Raw genomic sequence first — 19379 nt, 5'->3', positions numbered from 1 at the left:
TGTTTCCCCACTGCCTGCAGACCCGGGTCTAATCACCGGCAGGTGCAATGACGTATATAGTAGACTACTATACATCATTGCGCAGGCGAGCTGCGTTTTCCCACCCTGATGGTGTCCCACACTGATGACATCATCAGCGCGACGGAGCACAGTGCGGTAAACAATGCAGACGAGCTCAGTCCCCGTTACCTGTCAACGAATCTCCTCCTCCCCACGGATCCAGAGAAGCTCTCTGGTCTCGCCATCTTGCTGGCTGACAAAAAGCCACAGCTCTGGCCAACCTTCAGCACTTAACTTCAGCAGTAATGACTTTGTAAACATTTTCAAACAGTAAATTCTAACTTTCAGATGTGAAATTGGGTTCTTCTCTGTACAAGAGCAATGAGTTATATAAAAGTTCCAAAAAAATCAGCAGTGTCACACATGCGGCCTGTGGCCAAAACATCTCTGACTGAACGGTCCAGTGTGGCCAGCAGTGTCAAAATCAGAATGGAACTTTTCAGTAGAACTGAAGGACATTCAATCTTTCCTGTTGTAGAGGGGACTTCATACAAACCTGCAGGAACTGTGGCTCATGGAATCACACCAGAACAAACAGTCCCGAGCGTGTCCACACGGTGGCGTCGCCACATTCAGAAGAAGCTCATGCTGTCTGGGCCTGGAGAAACCTCACAGCAGCGCCTCATGGACATTCTGCTGGTCTTTGAAGGAATCAAGCTCGTGACAACCAAACTGATCACAGCTGAAGGAGCGTCCTCTTGGTTTGACCTCCGTGAGTGGATCTGAGATCCATCGCAAACAGTTTGCTTCAATTCTGACATAAAAAAACTTGTTTACAAGGATGTCTCCAAAAGCATAAAGAATATAAATATTCAATGTTTGGTGTCTTCATGAAAAGTTATTCAGTTTCAGGGTAAAATAGGCCAGTGAGCATACCTCCGGAAGTTATTGTGCTCATCAGTTTAAAGAATCCATCAGTTCTTTACATTTTCTTAGAAAAGTCCTTGAATGTGTCGGCAACAGTTTCAAAATCCTTCCTGCATCACTTTAATATTGATTGATAATGTTCAGTATGAGAGAGAAATTTACTTAATTACTGTGTTTGGCAGCGCTTCCCGTCCAAAGCCTCGTCTGTTGTGGTTTAAAATGTAATTCAATTACTTTTATTTAGTTGTACATCGTTAGATATATTATTTTCAGAGTTTTGGGTTGTATGTGGTGCCTTTATTTTAGTGAGATGGATCTATCTTCAAATGATAACTGAGGCATGGGTAGTGTGTGGCACTGTTCAGGGTGGACCTCAGGACAGGATGGAGGACCGAGAGACAGGTGAGACAGAGAGGACATTTTCCTTCCTTGGAGGCCAGATAAGCATTTTGCCTTTGTTTGTCTTTGTGCTTCTCAGCTGGAGCAGCTGGGAACCTGAACTGGAGCATCAGCTGAGTGAGTGGCAGGAATTAAAATTAAAATTAAAATGCTACCGAGGGGGAAGCTGCCGTCACACTCGGCCTGGGATGCGATCAGACCCTGTGTGACAGGAGCTGGGAACAGCGGCGGTCAGAGGGGTTGGTAGGACCCGGCGGCAGCGTTTGGTCCGTGAGGTGTGACGGGGCTGAGGAGTTGTGTTTGGAGGGAGACGGCCGTTCCAGTCCAGTGGTCGGGGAGGTTTCTATTCACCGTGCTCTCTGGGGGCCTTGATTGAGGATATCCTCCAAACAATCGCTGTGGCTGTTGAAATTAGTTCAAAAGTTTTGTTCTCCACGTCACGGGAGCCTCCAGCACACATGGTTTCCCCTGCCTCGGCGCCGTGTCCCTGGTGGCGGAGTGTTGGCGTGATACGGCGCTGGACGCCTTTACTGCAGGCAGTAAAACCTGCGCCAAACAGGTTCTGTGTGATTCTGTTGATCCAAGATCAAGGGTCAAGAGGAAGTAGCAGCAGACCTTAATGATCTGTCAGGAAAGAGAGCGCAGGAGCCTGATTGTGCCTGGAAAGTTCTCCACATTGTTTAGCCCCCCCCCCCCCAAAAAAAAAAACAAAAAACAAAAAACTATTCAGATGTAAACACGCAGGAAGCTGAAATAGACAGAGGAGGGCTTCATGGACGAGTGTCCCTCCGTCCTCGCATGTACGGTATGCTGCTGTAAGACGTCGACAGAGCGAGAATTCAGGTCACAAATGGCTGACCTTTCACCTCTGCGTACAGCACCTCCGCCCAGCGAGCGAGGAGCTGGAGCCAAGCTGAGAGCAATCAGACCCGTCCCCGGCGGACAGAAAAAACGCCTCAGGTCCTTCCACCGCTTCCTCCCACTGTCTCCAGAGTGTGTCCACACAATCAACACACCCACTGACAGCACCCGGCCGGAGGCCGGCTCAGGGCCTCCCCGGGTCACGGCCCTCGTCGGTTCCACTCGCCTTCTTCAAGGAGAGATCCGTAATGGCTGCTGGACATCGTTGTGGACGCTGAGGGAACTCATTCAGTTGAATTAGCAGCCTGCCAGCAATAAATAATCTGGAGAAGAATTTCAAGAAGTTCAAACGTTTCATCATTCCGTTCTATTTCAATCCATTCTATTCTATTTGATTCTATGTTGGTGTTTTCAGAGAGGATGACATTTTTGTGGCCATGAAACTAAGACTGATTCTGTCTGGTTCTGTCTGATTCAGTTAAATAAAAAACATGTTAGTTCCTGCAAGAATGAGAGCTAAATACTGAAAAAGAAAAAAAACAACACTTAATACTGTAAATAAAGAGAGAAACGCGGCATTAAAAAGAAATCATGTTAAACAGTAAAAAACAAACAAAAAAACCTGTTAAATACTGAAGGGAAAAATCAAAACAAATAAAACAGCTGCAAAGACAACAAGGACTGAACCCCTGGATCAGACCAGGACCAGAGGGAACTGAGGACAGGCTGACCCAGGGCCCGGTCCAGACCAGAGGGGACTGAGGACAGGCTGACCCAGGGCCCGGTCCGGACCAGAGGGGACTGAGGACAGGCTGAACCAGGGCCCGGTCCGGACCAGAGGGGACTGAGGACAGGCTGAACCAGGGCCCGGTCCGGACCAGAGGGGACTGAGGACAGGCTGAACCAGGGCCCGGTCCGGACCAGAGGGGACTGAGGACAGGCTGAACCAGGGCCCGGTCCGGACCACGACTCCTCCGCCAGGTTTCTCATGACCAGAGAGCTAATAGCAGCAGGACTGACAGCGACGCTGATCACTGCGTTCGACTCGCCGCAGTTTTTCCCACCCAGGAATTAAAATAAGCCTCGCCGAGCTCCCTCAGCCAGCTGGGCTCCCACTGAAGTCCCCTGGCACTGACCCAGGGCCCAGGGCCCCCGGGGGGGGGACCGGGCTGGGGCCGGGTCCAGCACTTCCTGTTCCTCAGTGACGTCTTCCTGCCGGGCCATGGGCGGGTGGTCCGGGGCCCCCTGGGAGCCGTGAGAGGTTCCCTCAGAGCTGCAGCACAGACTCCAGAGGAGGGGAGGGCCCCTAAAGTCAAAGCTTGATTAAAATGGACAGCTAAAGGGGCGTGGCTTAGGTGAGCGTGGGAGGGGGTTTGAATTGAAAGTCCCCAGGGAGGGGGAGGGGAGAGCAGTGGATCAGCTCTACAGGTTTGATTCCCACCGTGGACAGCCACTGTGGTGCAGTGGTTAGCACCCCCAGCTCACAGTGAGGAGGTCTGGTTTGAAGCCAGTTTCCTCACACTGCTCGCTCTGAATGAGTGTATCAGTCACACCTTATTCGTGTTCAACATGTATCACTGCTGCGTTACCCTGGAACTCTTTGGCATGCAGCATGTAGCACGTAGCACGTAGCATGTAGCATGTAGCTGGGTATGACCTGGATGCACTCACTCTGACGCTCTGACTGTCTCTGGGGAAGAAGGTGTTGTACGAGCTTTCTTTCTCCTACAGAGCATAATTCACAGTCTGTCCTTCTTTTGTCACTGTAGTGGCTGTTTGTCTAAAATGCATCGAAAATCAAAAACCAAAACTCAAACTTCAAACTGCCACTGATGCACCGGGCCGTGGTTTACGCAGGCGAAAGAAAGCATAGTCCAACAAAATTCCAGTGAGGTTTGTCATGGTTTATTCTCCAAGGCAAGCAAACAACTGGAGCGATCACTTCCTGCTGCTTCTCTCGCGCTGGTAAAAAACCATAGCCCCACCCAGGTGCACGCTGATCCTCTACCTGCAACCTCCCTAAATAACCTCCAAGTGCAGGTGGTACCAATTAACTCTACAAAAGCAAGCCTAACAGAAAGTAATGTGCCAATTACCCAAAGCAAACATGCAAAATAAAAAAAAATAAACACTATATGAAATAACACAAACAAAAAATAAATTAGAAAATATTCAAAAAATACTCAAAGACTAGTAAATAGCTCTAACGGTCACCTTCTCGTTAATATTAAAGAATCTCGAGCCCACAAACATCATTCTCTCCCCGTGTTCCTGCCAGCAGTCTTACTGACACACACACCACTGAAAACTCACTGGTGTGTGTGTGTGTGTGTGTGTGTGTGTGTGTGTGTGTGTGTTCTCGTATTTCTATCCTTGTTGGGGCCAAATGTCCCCACAAGGATAGCAAAACGTGGAACGACGTGCCTTGTGGGGACCTTTTTCTGGTCCTAAGTAGGAGAAACAGTGTTTTCTTGACCATGTTGTTGTTACTGAAAAAAGTAAAAGTGCAAAAACATTTCTTTAGGGTTAGGCTTTGTTGTGGTGTGGGTTAGGGTTAGGGTAAGGGTCAGGGTTAGGGGCTAGACATGAATGGGAGTCAATGGAAGGTCCCCACAAGGATAGAAATACGAGACTGTGTGTGTGTGTGTGTGTGTGTGTGTGTGTGTGTGTGTGTGTGTGTGTGTGTGTGTGTGTGTGTGTGTGTGTGTGTGTGTGTGTGTGTGTGATGAGTGTGGCATGCAGCGTCGCACCCCAGTGCTAGTTTACCTGAAACCAGGAGTTTCTCTGCTGAGGGCTCACAGTGCAGTGTGTGTGGGGTGTGCAGTGTGTATGGGGTGTGTGGGGTGTGCAGTGTGTATGGGGTGTGTGGGGTGTGTAGGGTGTGCGGGGTGTGCAGGTTGTGCAGTGTGTGCAGTGCGTGTGGGGTGTTCAGTGTGTATGGGGTGTGCGGGGTGTGCAGGTTGTGCAGTGTGTTCAGTGTGTATGGGGTGTGTGGGGTGTGCAGGTTGTGCAGTGTGTGCAGTGTGTGCAGGGTGTGTGGGGTGCAGTGCTGGGGTGTGTGTTGTGCACATCGGCTGCGTTAACCCTCCAGCAGCCGGGTGTTCTGCCCGGGCGCCGGCTGATACGAGCCGTGACTGATCAGCGCCACATGTGCCTCTCTACCACAGACTTACTGCCGGGCACAAATCAGCCGTCACAGCTCTGTCTCCCCCGGATCCCGAGGACTCGCAGCTCCGGCGGACGTGTTGGACATGCTCGCAGAAGATCAGCAGACAAGCTGCACTCCTCCAGCAGGAGGTTTCGGACGGACTCTGCTGGCGAGGCTCCAGTAATGAGCTCCACTCCCTGATGTTCCCCATGAGTAATCACCAGTCGCCACAATAGGTCCAGCCGCGCTCAGTCGTGTTTTTCCTGTTTTGCCTCGACTTTTTCCCAGAGCTGACACTGATCCATGCCTTCCTCGCAGGCCAAGCGGCCCGGACGCCACAGCTCAGACACAAAACCACCAAGAGCTCCGGTCTTCACAACAACCCGCAGGCCCTCGCTGAAACCCACATCCAGCCCGCAGAGGCAGCAGCAGGACCAGGACGGGCAGCTCGACTGCAGCGAACTGCAAATCCATGCTATTGATGACTGGATCCCTGCAGAAACACTGTAGATCCCAACACTCCACAAGGCTTTCCTGCATGTTCAGCTATCAGCGACACACCAAAAGCTTTCCGTTTTATGTTGCATGATTTTTTTTTATTTGTTATAAAATGATGTTCCAAGCTGCACAGACATTTCAAGCAGAGCTCTGACTGTCCTGTTGGGCCTTCGGCGTTCATGAAGGCATTTCATTCTGTTTCTGTCAGAGTGATCTCCTCAGCGCTGAAAGTGAGTGTGCATGTTCCCACTTTCTACTGGAACCGAGCAATGTTTCTCCAGGGGACAGTTTTGCATCAGAATCACATAATCTGTTAGAATGAAATCAGTCGCTGACCGACAGGCCAGAGACAACACACCGAGACAACAGGCATCAGAACCAACAGCAGCTTCAGACACACACTGCACCGCCTCTGTTAAACACATTTAATTCACAGGAACAAAACAAGTCAGTAAAGCAGTGTAGGGCACACACACACACACACACACACACGCACACACACACACACACACACAGCCTCAGAACAGGCTCAACGACATGAAAATACAGTCAAAGTAAATTTAGAACATTTCAGAAATAGAATTTAGAGCTGTCAACAACCTACGACATGTTTTATCAGTTTTTCCGTTGTACCAGAGTCAGATGTGTTAAGTATCAGGTTCATGTTGTGTTTTATTTCATATCCGTTGCCGGTGCAGCTGCTCTTCAGTGGTTGTCGTCCTGAAGACAGCAGTAATCAGGTTTACTCATGTTCGCCATTCAGCACAATGGTCCCAGCAATCCAGTCCTTCACTTCTCTCTGGTTACTGCGGTAAAAGTCTTTTACTCTCACTTTGCTTATTCTTGAGTCTTTATTTTAAAAAATGTGTAAACTTGAGATGAAAGTCAGCAGGCAGGCGACACACTTTAAGTGACTGAGCTTTGGAAATACGGCAGCAGATCTGTAACGGTGCGCTGTGCGGTGGGAGTCCGTTTGTAAATCCAGACTTCAGCGTTGTGTTGGTCGACATGTTCTGGTCACATCTCACACACACGAGCACCAGGACGTCTTCTCTGCGGTCGCTGGTCAGGTCCAGCTCCACCTGGTCTTCTAGCATGTGTAGCTAACAGAGCACCAACAGGACGGCATGAGATGAAGCTCCAGGCAGGCGCCGGCTGGCTGACACCACCTCCTCGCTGAGAGCAGGACCTTTTCACACACACAGCCAGCAGCCTGGTTCAGACAGCTGACCGAGCTGCTGGGCTGCTCTCCTGGACGCCGGGCAGAACGTCGGCTTCGACCTCCAGAGAGTTGGATTGTCTCCGCCCCTCCGAGGGAAGCGACCACTGAGGAGAACTCCAAACCGCTGAGGGCAGCTCTGGACGGCGGTCCACTGAGACTCCTGGAGGGACGGCTGCTCCGACGTGAAGATACCTCCATCCTCCTCCCTGTCGGGCTCTCACCGCCGACTGATCTGTCTCACACTGCTCCCATGCATCTTCACACAGTCTCTTCGGTCCTTGACCTGTGGACAGAGGAGGAGGAGGGCGTCAGTCCTGTCCACACCTGGACTCATGAGGTCAGCGTGTCAGAATCCTGCTGGAAGCCTGGACGGTGAAACCGTTACAGAGCGCTCCATCAATGGAAGGGACTCTTTCCTTTAAAGGACAGGATCATGGACCCAGTGAGACCCGGCTCCTAAAAATAAACCCCGTCCCAACAGATGGAGGTCCAGGTCAGCTCACATCATGTAAGTTCACTGATGATTCCAGAGGCACAGCAGCAGCGCTAAAGCTGCTGACGGTCTGCACCTTCTCCCTGTGTATGGGGGTCAGCAGCCTGGAGGGATGATGGATAAAGGGGTCTGACTCCAGTGTTTCTGTCATTCAGCATTAAAACGGATGAAAACCTGCATCTTTTCTTCGGGTCTGAAATCATCTGAATATTCACAGACGCGTCATTTCACTGATCTGAGAAGTTTAACTTCCGGCTCACACCAGCCCGCGTGCACACCTCGGTCTCTGAATCCTGACCCTCATCTGAGCGTGAACCCGGGTGAAACATCAGCTCTAACGCCGCATCCATCCCCCCGTCTTCCCTGAGCCTGCAGGCGTGATCCAGACCGGGGTGCGCGTCCCGCTGCGTGTCAGGGTCTTACCGCTCTGCGCTGGTTGCTCAGGCAGAATGTGCAGATGCTCCGGGGCTGTTTGCCGCCTCCGGCCGCCGCCACCTCCTTGTAGACCGCGCTCAGACACGGCTGGCCGTCCTCCCGTCCGTCCCCGACCACCAGCACGTTGGCCAGGTGCGCGATGTAGCTGGACGCCAGGCGCAGCGTCTCGATCTTGGAGAGCTTCCTGTCCACCGGCTCGGTGGGGATGAGCGTCCGCAGAGCCGTGAAGGCCGTGTTCACGTTCTGGGTCCGGTGTCTCTCCCGGGCGTTCGCGGCGTTCCGCTGCCGGACCACCACGCCCCCGGGCCCGCGCCTGCAGCTCCCCGCGGGGGGTCCGCAGCAGTCGTAGCCCTGATCCGTGCTGCCGTCGCTCTCGCTGCGGTTCCCCTCCTCGTCGTCCGACACCGCGGTCAGGTCCCCGGGGTAGGAGAAGAGGCGCGTGGACACCGGCCGGAGCATGGCGAAGGCCATGGCGGGAGGAGACAGCCTTTACGCACAGGGAGAGCCAGAGCCGTGCGTAAAAGTGTTGGTGTGTGCGCGCCGGTCCCTCTCCGCTCCCGCTGCTTGACTGCTGGTCCAGTGTGATATCAGTCTTCCTCTTATAGGGAGGGGGGAGTGACTGCTCTGCAGGGGCACCCGGCCGGCCGGGCAGAGCTCTCAAACACGCTGTACATGAAAACTGAAAAACAAACTGAAAAACTGAAAAAAAAAGTCTGAAAAACAAATGAAGTAAAAAAAAAAAAAAAAAAAAAAAAAAAAAAACGTCTGTTCTTTTCACACATGGAGGACTTGAGGGTCACACAGACCTCGGTGCAGAGGCGAGCACGAGCAGCTCACAGACAGGGTTATGGGTTAGAGACCGGGTCCACCAGAAACAACCTCCATCCATCATCTACAATGTTTTAGTCAACACACACACACACACACACACACACACACACACACACACACACACACACACACACACACACACACACACACACACACACACACAGAGTTAATAAATCCTATATGTCAGTGTCGGTGTTCCAGACTCGCCTCGGTGTGAGGAGGTGGAGGTCAGACCTTTCTGTGTGAAGACTCTGGTTTACTGCCACAGCCGATCTGCAGATAATTGGTGAGTGTGTGTGTGTGTGTGTGTGTGTGTGTGTGTGTGTGTGTGTGAGAGAGAGAGAGAGAGAGAGAGAGAGAGGGACAGGTTCAGTTTTTCTACATAATTTGTCACAACATGTATTCTGATCTAAAGCTGAAGGACAAGCAGTGACAAAGCCCACCTCTCCAGTCTAACCTCACACACTGTAAAAAAAGTTTGTAAAAAATACAGTAAAAAACTGTCAAATAGCAACAGCAAAGCACCGTCAATTCCAGAATTGTGTATCACCGTAGTAAATACACTGAATTTCTGTAAATCAAGATACAATGCATAACTGTAATTTTCCAATATATAAAAGACACACAATTTTACTGTGATATTTTCAAAGAATTGTAAAATTTATGAGGAAATATCATGAAGACAAAAGTGGATAATCTGCAGTATTATTCAGGATAAATCGCGGATTCCATAGATGTGTACGTTTAAATTTACAGGGAAAAACCGTTAATCATTCAGCAAGTTATGCACCAGTGACAGTCAAATGGCAGCCTGCGGGCCAAACCGCCCAATCCGGCCCACGACTGGATTGCAACGGGTGCACGCAAGCATGCACGCACCCCCCGGGCCCGCGACCGAACACGCACCCCGCACACAGTCCAGTCCGCGCGCGTGCGTACGCCCCCCCTCCCCAGCCCGTGTTCCAAGTGCCCAAAAAACAATGGCCCGAAGCCAAATCTCATTCACGACCACTGATATACACTGTCATTTCTACAGAAAAAACATGTTCAACATGTGGTCCATATATTGCTGATTTAAAGAAAAACAATATTTCACAATGACATAATATCAGCTGTTGTTATTTAATGTTATCGATTGACTGTTTGGAGCACAAGTTGAGCGCATACAATTCATCATGAGCATATCCAAGAACAGATTGCAACGCTCTTGCCTCACAGCCAGAAGGTCCCAGGTTCAAATACTGGTAGGTGCTTGAGGGCTTTGTGGAGTTTGCATGTTCTCCCTATGTGTGTGGGTTCCCTCTGGGTATTCTGGCTTCCTCCCGCAGTCCAAAATCATGCATGCCAGGTTAATTGCCTCCAGTAAATGTGTATGACTGTGTGTCAGCCCTGCGACAAACTGGTGAACTGTCCAGTGACCCTGAAGTAGCTGGGATTGGCTTGAGCCCCCTGTGACCCTGAAAAGGACAAAGTGGCTTGGGAAATGAACAAATACTAATTAAATTAATTTTTGAAGTGTTGTGTTTGTTACTGAGATAGACTGTAATTTTGACAGGAGATTATTGTAAACAAATAACAGTTTTATACTGCAAAATTTACAGTCACTATACCGTAAAGTCATCTGCATGGTTACTGTAATTTTTACGGGGAATTTCTGGCAACCACAGCTGCCAGTATTTTACCGTAAATTCTGCGGGATTTTTTTTACAGTGCAGGGCTAGTCCTGAGGTCTCTGCAGAATAACATACTGTATTCAGCCCACCTGAAAAACGCCCTCCTGGTTAGACGGCTAAATGGTGAATGAGTTAGCTGGACGTAAAGCTTTTTTGGCTGAAGCACTCAGAACACTGGCAGGATTTTCCACATGTGGACCACCAGGCTGATCTACACTCAGGGAGATGTATGGTGGAGGGAGCATCATGGTTTGGGGCTGCCTTGCGGGCTCAGGACTGGGGCTACTGTCACATGGAGCCGTGTTTCCACAGGTCAAATAACGCTCTGCACTGGAGACGTCTCCAGGCTGCAGATCAGTGTGTGTCGGATGAGGCAGTGAGAAAATGAGCCCAAACCAGGAGGTTGAGGAAGTTTCAGCTGCTCTGAAAGTGATGTTCACCAAACGGATATGCCAGTGAGACATGTGCAGACCCCCCCTCCACACACACACACACACACACACACACACACACACACACACACACACACGCACAGACCGTCACAGATGCTGAGTGTGGAAATGCTCCATGACTGGCTGCATGGCCCCAAACCGTCCCCTCAGGGAAGCATTTCACTCCTCACTGCTTCTTCCTGGAGCTTCTCCTGTATCTGCTTCACGCCTCATATTATTGAGCTGTGTCACTCTAATACCTCTATACACACACACACACACACACACACACACACACACACACACACACAGATTTACTGCCCTGTGCTTTCCACCGTAACACACCAGGATGTTATTAGCTATGCAGAAATAAGAGGATGACGTCTAACCCAGGAAAACACGATATAAAACCAGACTGAACTGTGTGTGTGTGTGTGTGTGTGTGTGTGTGTGTGTGTGTGTGTGTGTGTGTGTGTGTGTGTACTGGGTTAAGTGCTGTGGGTAAATAAACACTCAGCAGATGCTGAAGGTGACGAAGCCAGAACTCTTCCCTCTGCAGGACCAGCAAATGGCTTCCAGATTGACCAGTGCTGGGGGGGGGGGGGGGGGGGGGGGAAAGGAGGGGTCGACCACCGGAAAGAAGAGAGAGGGTCATCAAAGCCCCTGTGTTTTCACAAACAGGCATCAAACCCGGGCACCGGCGACCCCTGCCCTCCTGCGACGGGCCATTAAAGCAGGACGGATCAGCCACAGCGACCTGAGCCTCCACCGGTGCCCCGCCCCCCGAACCCTTCACCTCAGCAGCAGCTGGGAGCACTGCCCTGAGGCCTGATGGGGTGTGGCGGCTGCTCCTCCTCCAGCGGCTCTGGAGGTCTCATTTTAATTTTACAGGTAGTTTACCGACTGCAGGCGGTGTTACCCAGACTCCAGCTCCACAGCCGGGCCAGCCCAGGTCCAAACCGGTGGAGCCCAAGAGCTGCTGGAGGAAGCACCCTGCTCACCAGAGGGAGAAATATCCTCAACATCTGCCTGAAAAACAGGATTTTAAGTCATAATGAATTGTTGTTTTTTATCCACATCAGCCCAACGTAGCTGGAGGTGAAAGTCAGAAATCCAGTCAGTCAGCTCCACAACCTGACGCTGAACGATCCACAGAGTCAGATCTGCTTCAAGGCTGAAGCTGTGGGGAGGAGGAGGTGGCCGTCCACCGTCCGCCGTCCGCCGTCCGCCGTCCGCCGTCCCCGGGGAGGCTTGTTCCCTCTGAATGGAAGGCGATCGTGACCTGCTTCAGCATCAACCAGCTGAAGGTGAAGAGCGCTGCCGTTGCAGTGCTGACGTCCAGCTGAACTCAGGACAGGCGCCTGGGTTCTGGGAGACAGACACGTGTTGTGTCCTCTGGTGACATGCTGGACCGGGGACACCATGAGGCTGTCGGCATCGCCGTCTCCTCTGAGACGATCCGCTGGGAGGCTTGACTCATCGGAAACAGCTGCAGCGGGATGAAAAGTCAACATGAGGAGAAGAGACGGGATTAGGAGAAGTATCTTCAGTCCATCGTCTTCCTGCTGAGCAGGACAGACGAGCAGGACGCCCATACTGAAGCTTCATCATGGCCTGGACGGTCTCTGAGCTCCATGTCGACCTGGAGGTTGGCGTTCGGTTGTTGGGTGGATTATTGGTGGGGTTGGCCTCACAGTGCTGAACAGCCTCCGGGTTTTGCTCTGAGAGGAGTGTGTGTGTGTGTGCGTGTGTGTGTGTGTGTGTGTGTGTGTGTGTGTGTGTGTGTGTGCGTGCGTGCGTGTGTGTGTGTGTGTGTGTGTGTGTGTGTGTGTGTGTTTGTGTGTGTCCATGCTGTCTCCCAGACTCCGGCAGAGCCCGGGCAGCCTCGCTGGGCTCTGCTGGAGAGTTTGTCAGGACGTCGATGACTTCTGTGTGTGAATAGTGAGCACCCCCCCCCCCCACCCGGTTTTCCGTCCCGATCGTCTTTCAGTCCTCTGACAGGCTGACGGAGCTGGGCAGGTGGTGCAGGGAGTCAGAGAGAGTTCAACAAATGGCCTCATCCTCCATCATAAAACTCAACATCTTCAGAGCTCTGCTCCCAGACTCCAAACAAGAAAAGACACTTTTATAGACGCCCCCCCCCCCCACCATGGGGACCATGTCGGATTTCACTTTGAACCTCTGACTCTATTTTACCAACGTACAGAGTGACACGTATCCTGAGCAGGTCCTGCGTCAGGCCAGTGGAGACAGACTCAGCTCACACCTCTTCCCAGAGACGTTCTGCTGGATGAGATGAGAGGCTTTATCAGTGAGTGGTGTGTTTGCAGAAGCAGCTTCTGCAGCTTCAGGGAGCCCGGCTGCCCACAAGACCCTGTTTCAGCTGCTTCCAGCAGCTTGAGCTCAGACCACAGACTGGAGGTCTTCCTCCAGGATGCAGCCTGCAGCTTCTTCCTCTCCTGTCATCAGGATTCCCTAAGTTGACTGCTGTAGACGGGCACAGTGTGAGAAAAACCCGCTCAGCCCAGAGATAGTGCGGTTTGTGGAGCTGGAGCAGAGCTGTTGTTCTCTGGCTGTTGTGGGGAGGAAGCAGCTGAGGGATCCTGGAAACAGGCGAGAAACTACTGGAAGGAAGAACCTCAGAAAGAAAGGATGAACCCAAACACAGAGGAAGACTTCAGTGCTGAATGCTCTGCTGTCCGTCAGACAGTGAAGTGTGACTCCGCCTCCTCGGACCTCCAGCTCCACTGAGACATCTGTACAGACCCATGTTCTGAAGTACGTCCCTGTCCATCATATCGGTTCACGGAGTTTCCTCCTCACACAGTGTGCAGTGTGTGTGCAGTGTGTGTGCAGTGTGTGTGCAGTGTGTGTGCTGTGTGTGTGCAGTGTGTGTGCAGTGTGTGTGCTGTGTGTGTACATGCATCCATGAATACGTGAGTGCATGTTCTGAATGGTGCTGACTGTCTGAGAATAGCTGTCCATTCAGAGACATACTTCCGTCCCCCCGAGGGTCTGGAGGCTGGAGGCCAGGGGGGCTCTGCGGCTCGGGGGGGGCTCGGGGGGGCTCGGCCTGGTCTGTCTGCTCCAGCAGTGCGGTTCTCATGACACCTGACCCGGAGGACTTCCTGTGGTGGAGGGCCGCGGCCGCTCCTGCACAGGGACCAGGTCTTTGTTGCGCGCCCTGCTGACACTCCCTGCACTCTCAGTGTTTTCACTGACACACTCCTCTCCTGGTGGCTGGACACACTCCTGACTGTCTGCCCCGCTGCTCCCCCTGCTGGGCTGTAGAGAATCAGAATGATTTTCCAGCCACATCCTTCCTCTTCTACATCTCCTCTCACAGTGAACCAGGCGCCGACCTCCAGTCCTGAAAAATTAACCAATGGGCTCGATGCACAACTCAACCACTTCCTGAACGTCAGGAGGCTCCTTGTTTCCTGTCTTTCATGATAGGACGAGCTGCAGGTGTGTCTGACCATTACTGTTGTGGTTACAGAGGTCAGGACACCTGGATTAATCAGCTCGTCCTGTCATGAAAGACAGGAAACAAGGAGCCTCCTGAAGTTCAGGAAGTGGTGAAGTTGTGCATAGAGCCCATACTGAGGTGCAGAAAAGCTGCAATTCTGAGGAAGTTCCAGCAGGGGGCGATAATGTTGGTTTCAAAAAGAGCCTGAACCCATTGGAACCCATTGGAACCCATCAGAACTCATTCAAAAACAGTGAATTTCAGAGTGTAAATCAACATATTAAATCCTGGTTCCAGAACCGGTTCTGGTCTCTGTCACTAGTTTCTTCTTGACCAGACTCTGATTTTCACATCAATCATCTGGTGATTTGATTTTAGGAGTTAAAGTTTAGCATCAATCAGCCAATCACAGCTCCTCCTCTGTCCACGTGACGCGGTCATGTGACGGGCTGGACCAATCACATTACATCTGGTTTACAGGGTTCAGCATGGATACGACCTGCTGAAGCTTCAGAGCGCTGTGGCGGACGCCATGTTAGCTCCGTCCAATCAGTGGTGAGGGGACATGGTGCAGGTTCACTATAAAACAGATCAAATGGTTCAAAATTTCCACTAAAATCTGCTCCTGTTTCCGAATGAAAGCCCACCCTGACCTCCCAAAACAAACACCCGCTCCATGAACAGACTCATTTAGTTCTTGATCACTGACGTGGATCGATACAAGTCTGCAGAATCCAGAAAATGGCGTTTATGAGCAGCTGACACCTAAAAACAGCTAAAAGCATGAAGTGACAGCAGAAATGCTGAAAGTGGCTGAAACTACAAAAGCTGCTAAAACATCTTAATTCTGGAAATTCTGAGTTTGGAGAAACAGCTGAAAAATACCTTGACCTGCTGAGCTGTTGGTCCTGTGTTGAGGATTTCATTTGGCTCAGTGGTGACTGAACATCTGCTCAAACCACAAACCAACCAGTTCTTCATCATCTCTTCCTTTATTTTATCATCATCATCATCATCATCATCATCATCACCAAAGTAATCAGACTGGGTCATTTTCTGTCCTCAACAAACTCAATTCATGGCTTCTTGTAGTTCACAGATATTTTAACCAATAATAAATAAATAATCTTCAAAGTTGGCAAATAAATAGTTCATAAATTATTAAATACAGGAATACACTGATAAATTAACCACCGGCGGGGTATAAAAGAATACTGAGGTGCAGATTATTGCAATTCAATCGGTAAAAAAGAATACAAAAGAGTTCCGATTTGGACGACTGACAGATTCCTGCAGAGCGGCTCGTGGCTCGTGTGGATCGACGGTTGTGGCGCATGCGGTGGCGATCCTGAGCGGGGCCGGGGGGGCGCTAGTCCTCCTCCGCCGCCGGCCCCTTGAAGCACGCCGACTCGTAGTGCTTGTTCAGGTAGGACTTGAGCGCGAAGCTCTTCTGGCAGCGCTGGCAGGAGTAGTGCTTGAAGGCGGAGTGCGTCTGCATGTGCGCGCGCAGGTTGGAGCGGTCGGCGAAGGCCTTGCCGCAGTGCGCGCAGGCGAACGGCTTCTCGCCGGTGTGGGACCTCATGTGGCCCTGCAGCAGCCACGGCCGGCTGAACGCCTTGCCGCACACGCCGCACTCGTGCTTGAGGTCGTGGGTCAGCATGTGCATGGCGAGCGCCGGCATGGACACGTACGCCTTGTGGCAGGTGGGGCAGCGGCGGGCCTGCTGGCTGTCCAGGCTGCGGTGCGTCTGCTTGTGCCTGCTCAGGTTGGACGACGTGGCGTAGGACTTGCCGCACTCGCCGCACACGTGGCGTCCCTTGGATTTGGCCGGGCTGCCGTCGGCCGAGCCGCGGCCCTCGCTGTCGTCCGACCGGCTGCCCGCCTTGCGGGGGCGGCGCTGGCCGGGCCGGCGACGGGCGCGGCCGTCCGAGGCCAGGAAGGCGCCGACGGCGGAGGCCTCCGACTCGGGGCCGCTGCCGTCCGACTCCAGCGTGGCGCTGGAGGCGGGGCTGTCCGGACGCTCCGTGTCCTGGTCGGAAAACTCCTCGCCGCTGCTGGCTCCAGAGGAGTACAGGGGCCTGGAGGGGAGCCCGGCGCGACCGTGACCCGGCTCTTTGGCGCCCGGTAGCATTGAGGGGATGATGTAGTCATGGATGTAGCCTGACGGAGAAACACACACCATTAGGAGAGAGAGGTAAACGCATCCTCTGCTGTTCAGCACTGTAGCGAGCACCGCTGTCGCACGGAGGGAAAGCATGGGGACTGTTTCTGAAACTGTGACGGTGTGTAGATGTGAAGTCTCTGAAAGTTGAGTCTGGAGAAGTGTGCAGGTTGTGTGTGCAGCGGCGTGAAAACAGACAGCAGTCACACACTGCCAGTGCTGACCTGCTTCAATAACCTCCCAGGAACTCCCCTCACCGAGAAGAGACGTTCCACAGCCAGAGCGGCCGGATGGACGTAAAGTCCGACAGCGCGATCAATGAGAAGCCCGTACAGGAAGCTAGCTTGTAAGTGCAAGGTCCAGCAAGCCCGAGGAATGAAATATTAATGAGTGTTTGGTGCACCGTTCAGCCCGATCGATAGCTCCGCCGCTCCAACAAGTGCCAGGCCCAATCCCAGTCCGGCGCAATGTGCTGACGCCGCACGGCTGTAGTGCCACCTCCAGCCATCCATCCACCTGTCCACGGCCGGGCTGGCGGCGGCCCCCCCGGCTCAGGGCGGGCTGGGGGGTGTGTGGGGGGGCTGGGGGGGGCTCTGAGCAGTGAAATCCCCTCAATCACTAAATCATTTTAATCAGATCATTCCCCATCTGTGCCGTTCTGGAGAGTGTTCATGAGTATGGTAATGGGGAGATTGAGTGACAGCTGGGGGTTCTGCGATTTGGCAAAGAGGGAGAGGGCGGGCCGCCGAGGGTGTGTGTGCGTGAGTGAGTGAGTGTGTGTGTGTGTGTGTGTGTGTGTGTCAGTATTGGTTGTAGTGATTTGGGTTGGGGGGGGTCTGATCTTGACAGCAGGCAATGGTAAGTTGCAACCACCCCCACCCCCACCTGTCTCTCACACACACACACACACACACACACACACACACACACACACACACACACACAAAGGAAGGCAGACAGCTGGCATCCTAAATCTGGAGGACAAATGATTGAACTCAAACACAGGCTGATGCTGCTGGGAGCAGCGTGTCTGCTCGCAGCATACATTTCTCTGGATCTTTGTCGGAGCCCAGCAGACACTCTGTCTCCTGCAGGGCTGTCCTCACACCCAGGCCGGACAGGAGTCCACTGGGTGAAACCCACTGTCTCCCAGTGTCCTGCTCATGTTGCACTTTATTGAATTACCTGCAGCACTCTCTCTTTCCCAGTCAATACCCATCCCCTGAAAACCCGGGTCTATAACCTCTCTCTGCTCCACATATGGATTGTGTTGCTGCAATCCTACTCCCTGTGGCTATCTGACATCCTGCAGGATCAGATGGAGAGATGAATGGAGGGGGTGGAGGTGTGGGGAGCTGGGATGAGAAGAGGGGAGACTCAAGGGCAAAGACACCATCTAAGGACAAAACCGTCCCGTGTGGATATCTGCTTTCTCTGAGTTTCCCCCTCCTGTTTGTAGCCGGACGCTTGATGCTGGCCTCAGGTTTGCAGCCTGCCTCTCCCCACATGCACGTCTCCTCTCTCATGTACAGCAGAGCATTAGAGCTGCAGCCACTCTGTGATCTGGTCTGAGGAGTAAGCTGATTGAGCCGCTGTGACCTGAATACTGCTCTGCATCTGCAGAGTTAGAAAACAAAAGTCCTGACAGCGTGTGTGTGTGTGTGTGTGTGTGTGTGTGTGTGTGTGTGTGTGTGTGTGTGTGTGTTGGGGGGCGGGTGTTCCAAAAGCGATTAGGTAGCAAAAACAACAACAGAACCCCTCCTGCACAACCCATCAAAGTCTGCCCGTTGTTACAGGGTGTTACGGAGTTCAGGCGGCGGGGAATACACACAGAGACATCAACACAAAGCCCTCCATCACCTCCACTCACCATTTTCACTCAGATGCACGGCCAAGTTGGTAGCTGACTCAGTGATGGCATGTGTCACAGAGTAAGGCTCGTCCCAGTGCTGCTGCTGCTGCTGCTGATGAAGATGATGATGATGGTAGTAGCTGGAAGATGAGAAATCGTGAACCTTCGGCTGCTTCACCAAAAACGAGCGTGGCATTTTCCCCACCTGACGGAGAAAGTGATGCTAAAGCCTCATAGAAAAATGGGACCGAATCAGAGGAGCAGGCAGCTTCCAGCCGGCCTCTGCTGAAACGGGCCGCCCAAAGAGCATGGAAGCAAAACGAGCTGGAGGGAAGTGTGTCCTGTAAATAGTTCCTCAGCAGACTGACGGCGAAACAGAGAGGCAGCCAAGAGAGAAGGAATAAGAGAGAGAGAGAGGGAGCGAGAGAGAGAGAGAGAGAGAGACGAGCTGAGCTCAGCACTACTGCAGCCTTTTATATGTGGGGCACGAGCCCCAAAGATCAGGTGGTGCTGTGGAAGAGGGAGCTGCTTAGCATTAATCCATCAAACATCCCCAGGGACACACATCAAATTACCACAAACCGTCTGTGCTTCTCCACACACACACACACACACACACACACACACACACACACACACACTTCCTCCTCCCCCTGCTCTCCTCCCTCCTCCTCCCTTCAGCCCCGTCTCCCCTCTCCCAGACAATAGTGCTGCAGAAGCACGTGGGTGACACCACACACAACATCTTGTCCTCCATTGTCTTTCAATGAAGTAACTAACACCATCCACGCTGCCCCAAACACACAATCCAGCATCTCATCATCATCCTGCTCCTCCTTCTCCTCCTCCTCCTCATCATCACAAACATCGTCATCATCCTCATCTTCCTCATCCTCATCATAGTCATCATCATCCTCATTGTCTTCCTCCTCCTCCTCCTCCTCATCATCATCATCATCATCATCATCATCACCATCAT

General features: G+C 52.3%; 2 protein-coding genes across 2 annotated transcripts; both read right to left on the bottom strand.

Annotated features, from left to right (window-relative positions):
- Nucleotides 1–7260: 7260 nt before the first annotated feature.
- On the bottom strand, nucleotides 7261–8454 carry LOC115388857 (transcription factor 15-like). Its single transcript, XM_030092157.1, has 2 exons — nucleotides 7972–8454; nucleotides 7261–7338 (listed from the first exon to the last, which is right to left on the bottom strand). Exons 1-2 carry the CDS (start codon nucleotides 8452–8454, stop codon nucleotides 7273–7275), a joined length of 549 nt encoding a protein of 182 aa, XP_029948017.1. The 3' UTR covers nucleotides 7261–7272.
- A 7302-nt stretch (nucleotides 8455–15756) lies between these two features.
- On the bottom strand, nucleotides 15757–18635 carry LOC115388855 (transcriptional repressor scratch 1-like). The gene is made up of 2 exons (XM_030092155.1): nucleotides 18419–18635; nucleotides 15757–16547 (listed from the first exon to the last, which is right to left on the bottom strand). The coding sequence occupies exons 1-2, from the start codon at nucleotides 18594–18596 to the stop codon at nucleotides 15757–15759; spliced, it is 969 nt and encodes a 322-aa protein (XP_029948015.1). The 5' UTR covers nucleotides 18597–18635.
- Between the last annotated feature and the right edge of the window lie 744 nt (nucleotides 18636–19379).

This window comes from Salarias fasciatus, chromosome 5 (assembly GCF_902148845.1).
Source record: "Salarias fasciatus chromosome 5, fSalaFa1.1, whole genome shotgun sequence".
NCBI classification, from domain to species: Eukaryota; Metazoa; Chordata; class Actinopteri; order Blenniiformes; family Blenniidae; genus Salarias; species Salarias fasciatus.
The sequence above is the reverse complement of the archived record's forward strand: the minus strand, read 5'-3'. Positions and strand labels throughout refer to the sequence as shown.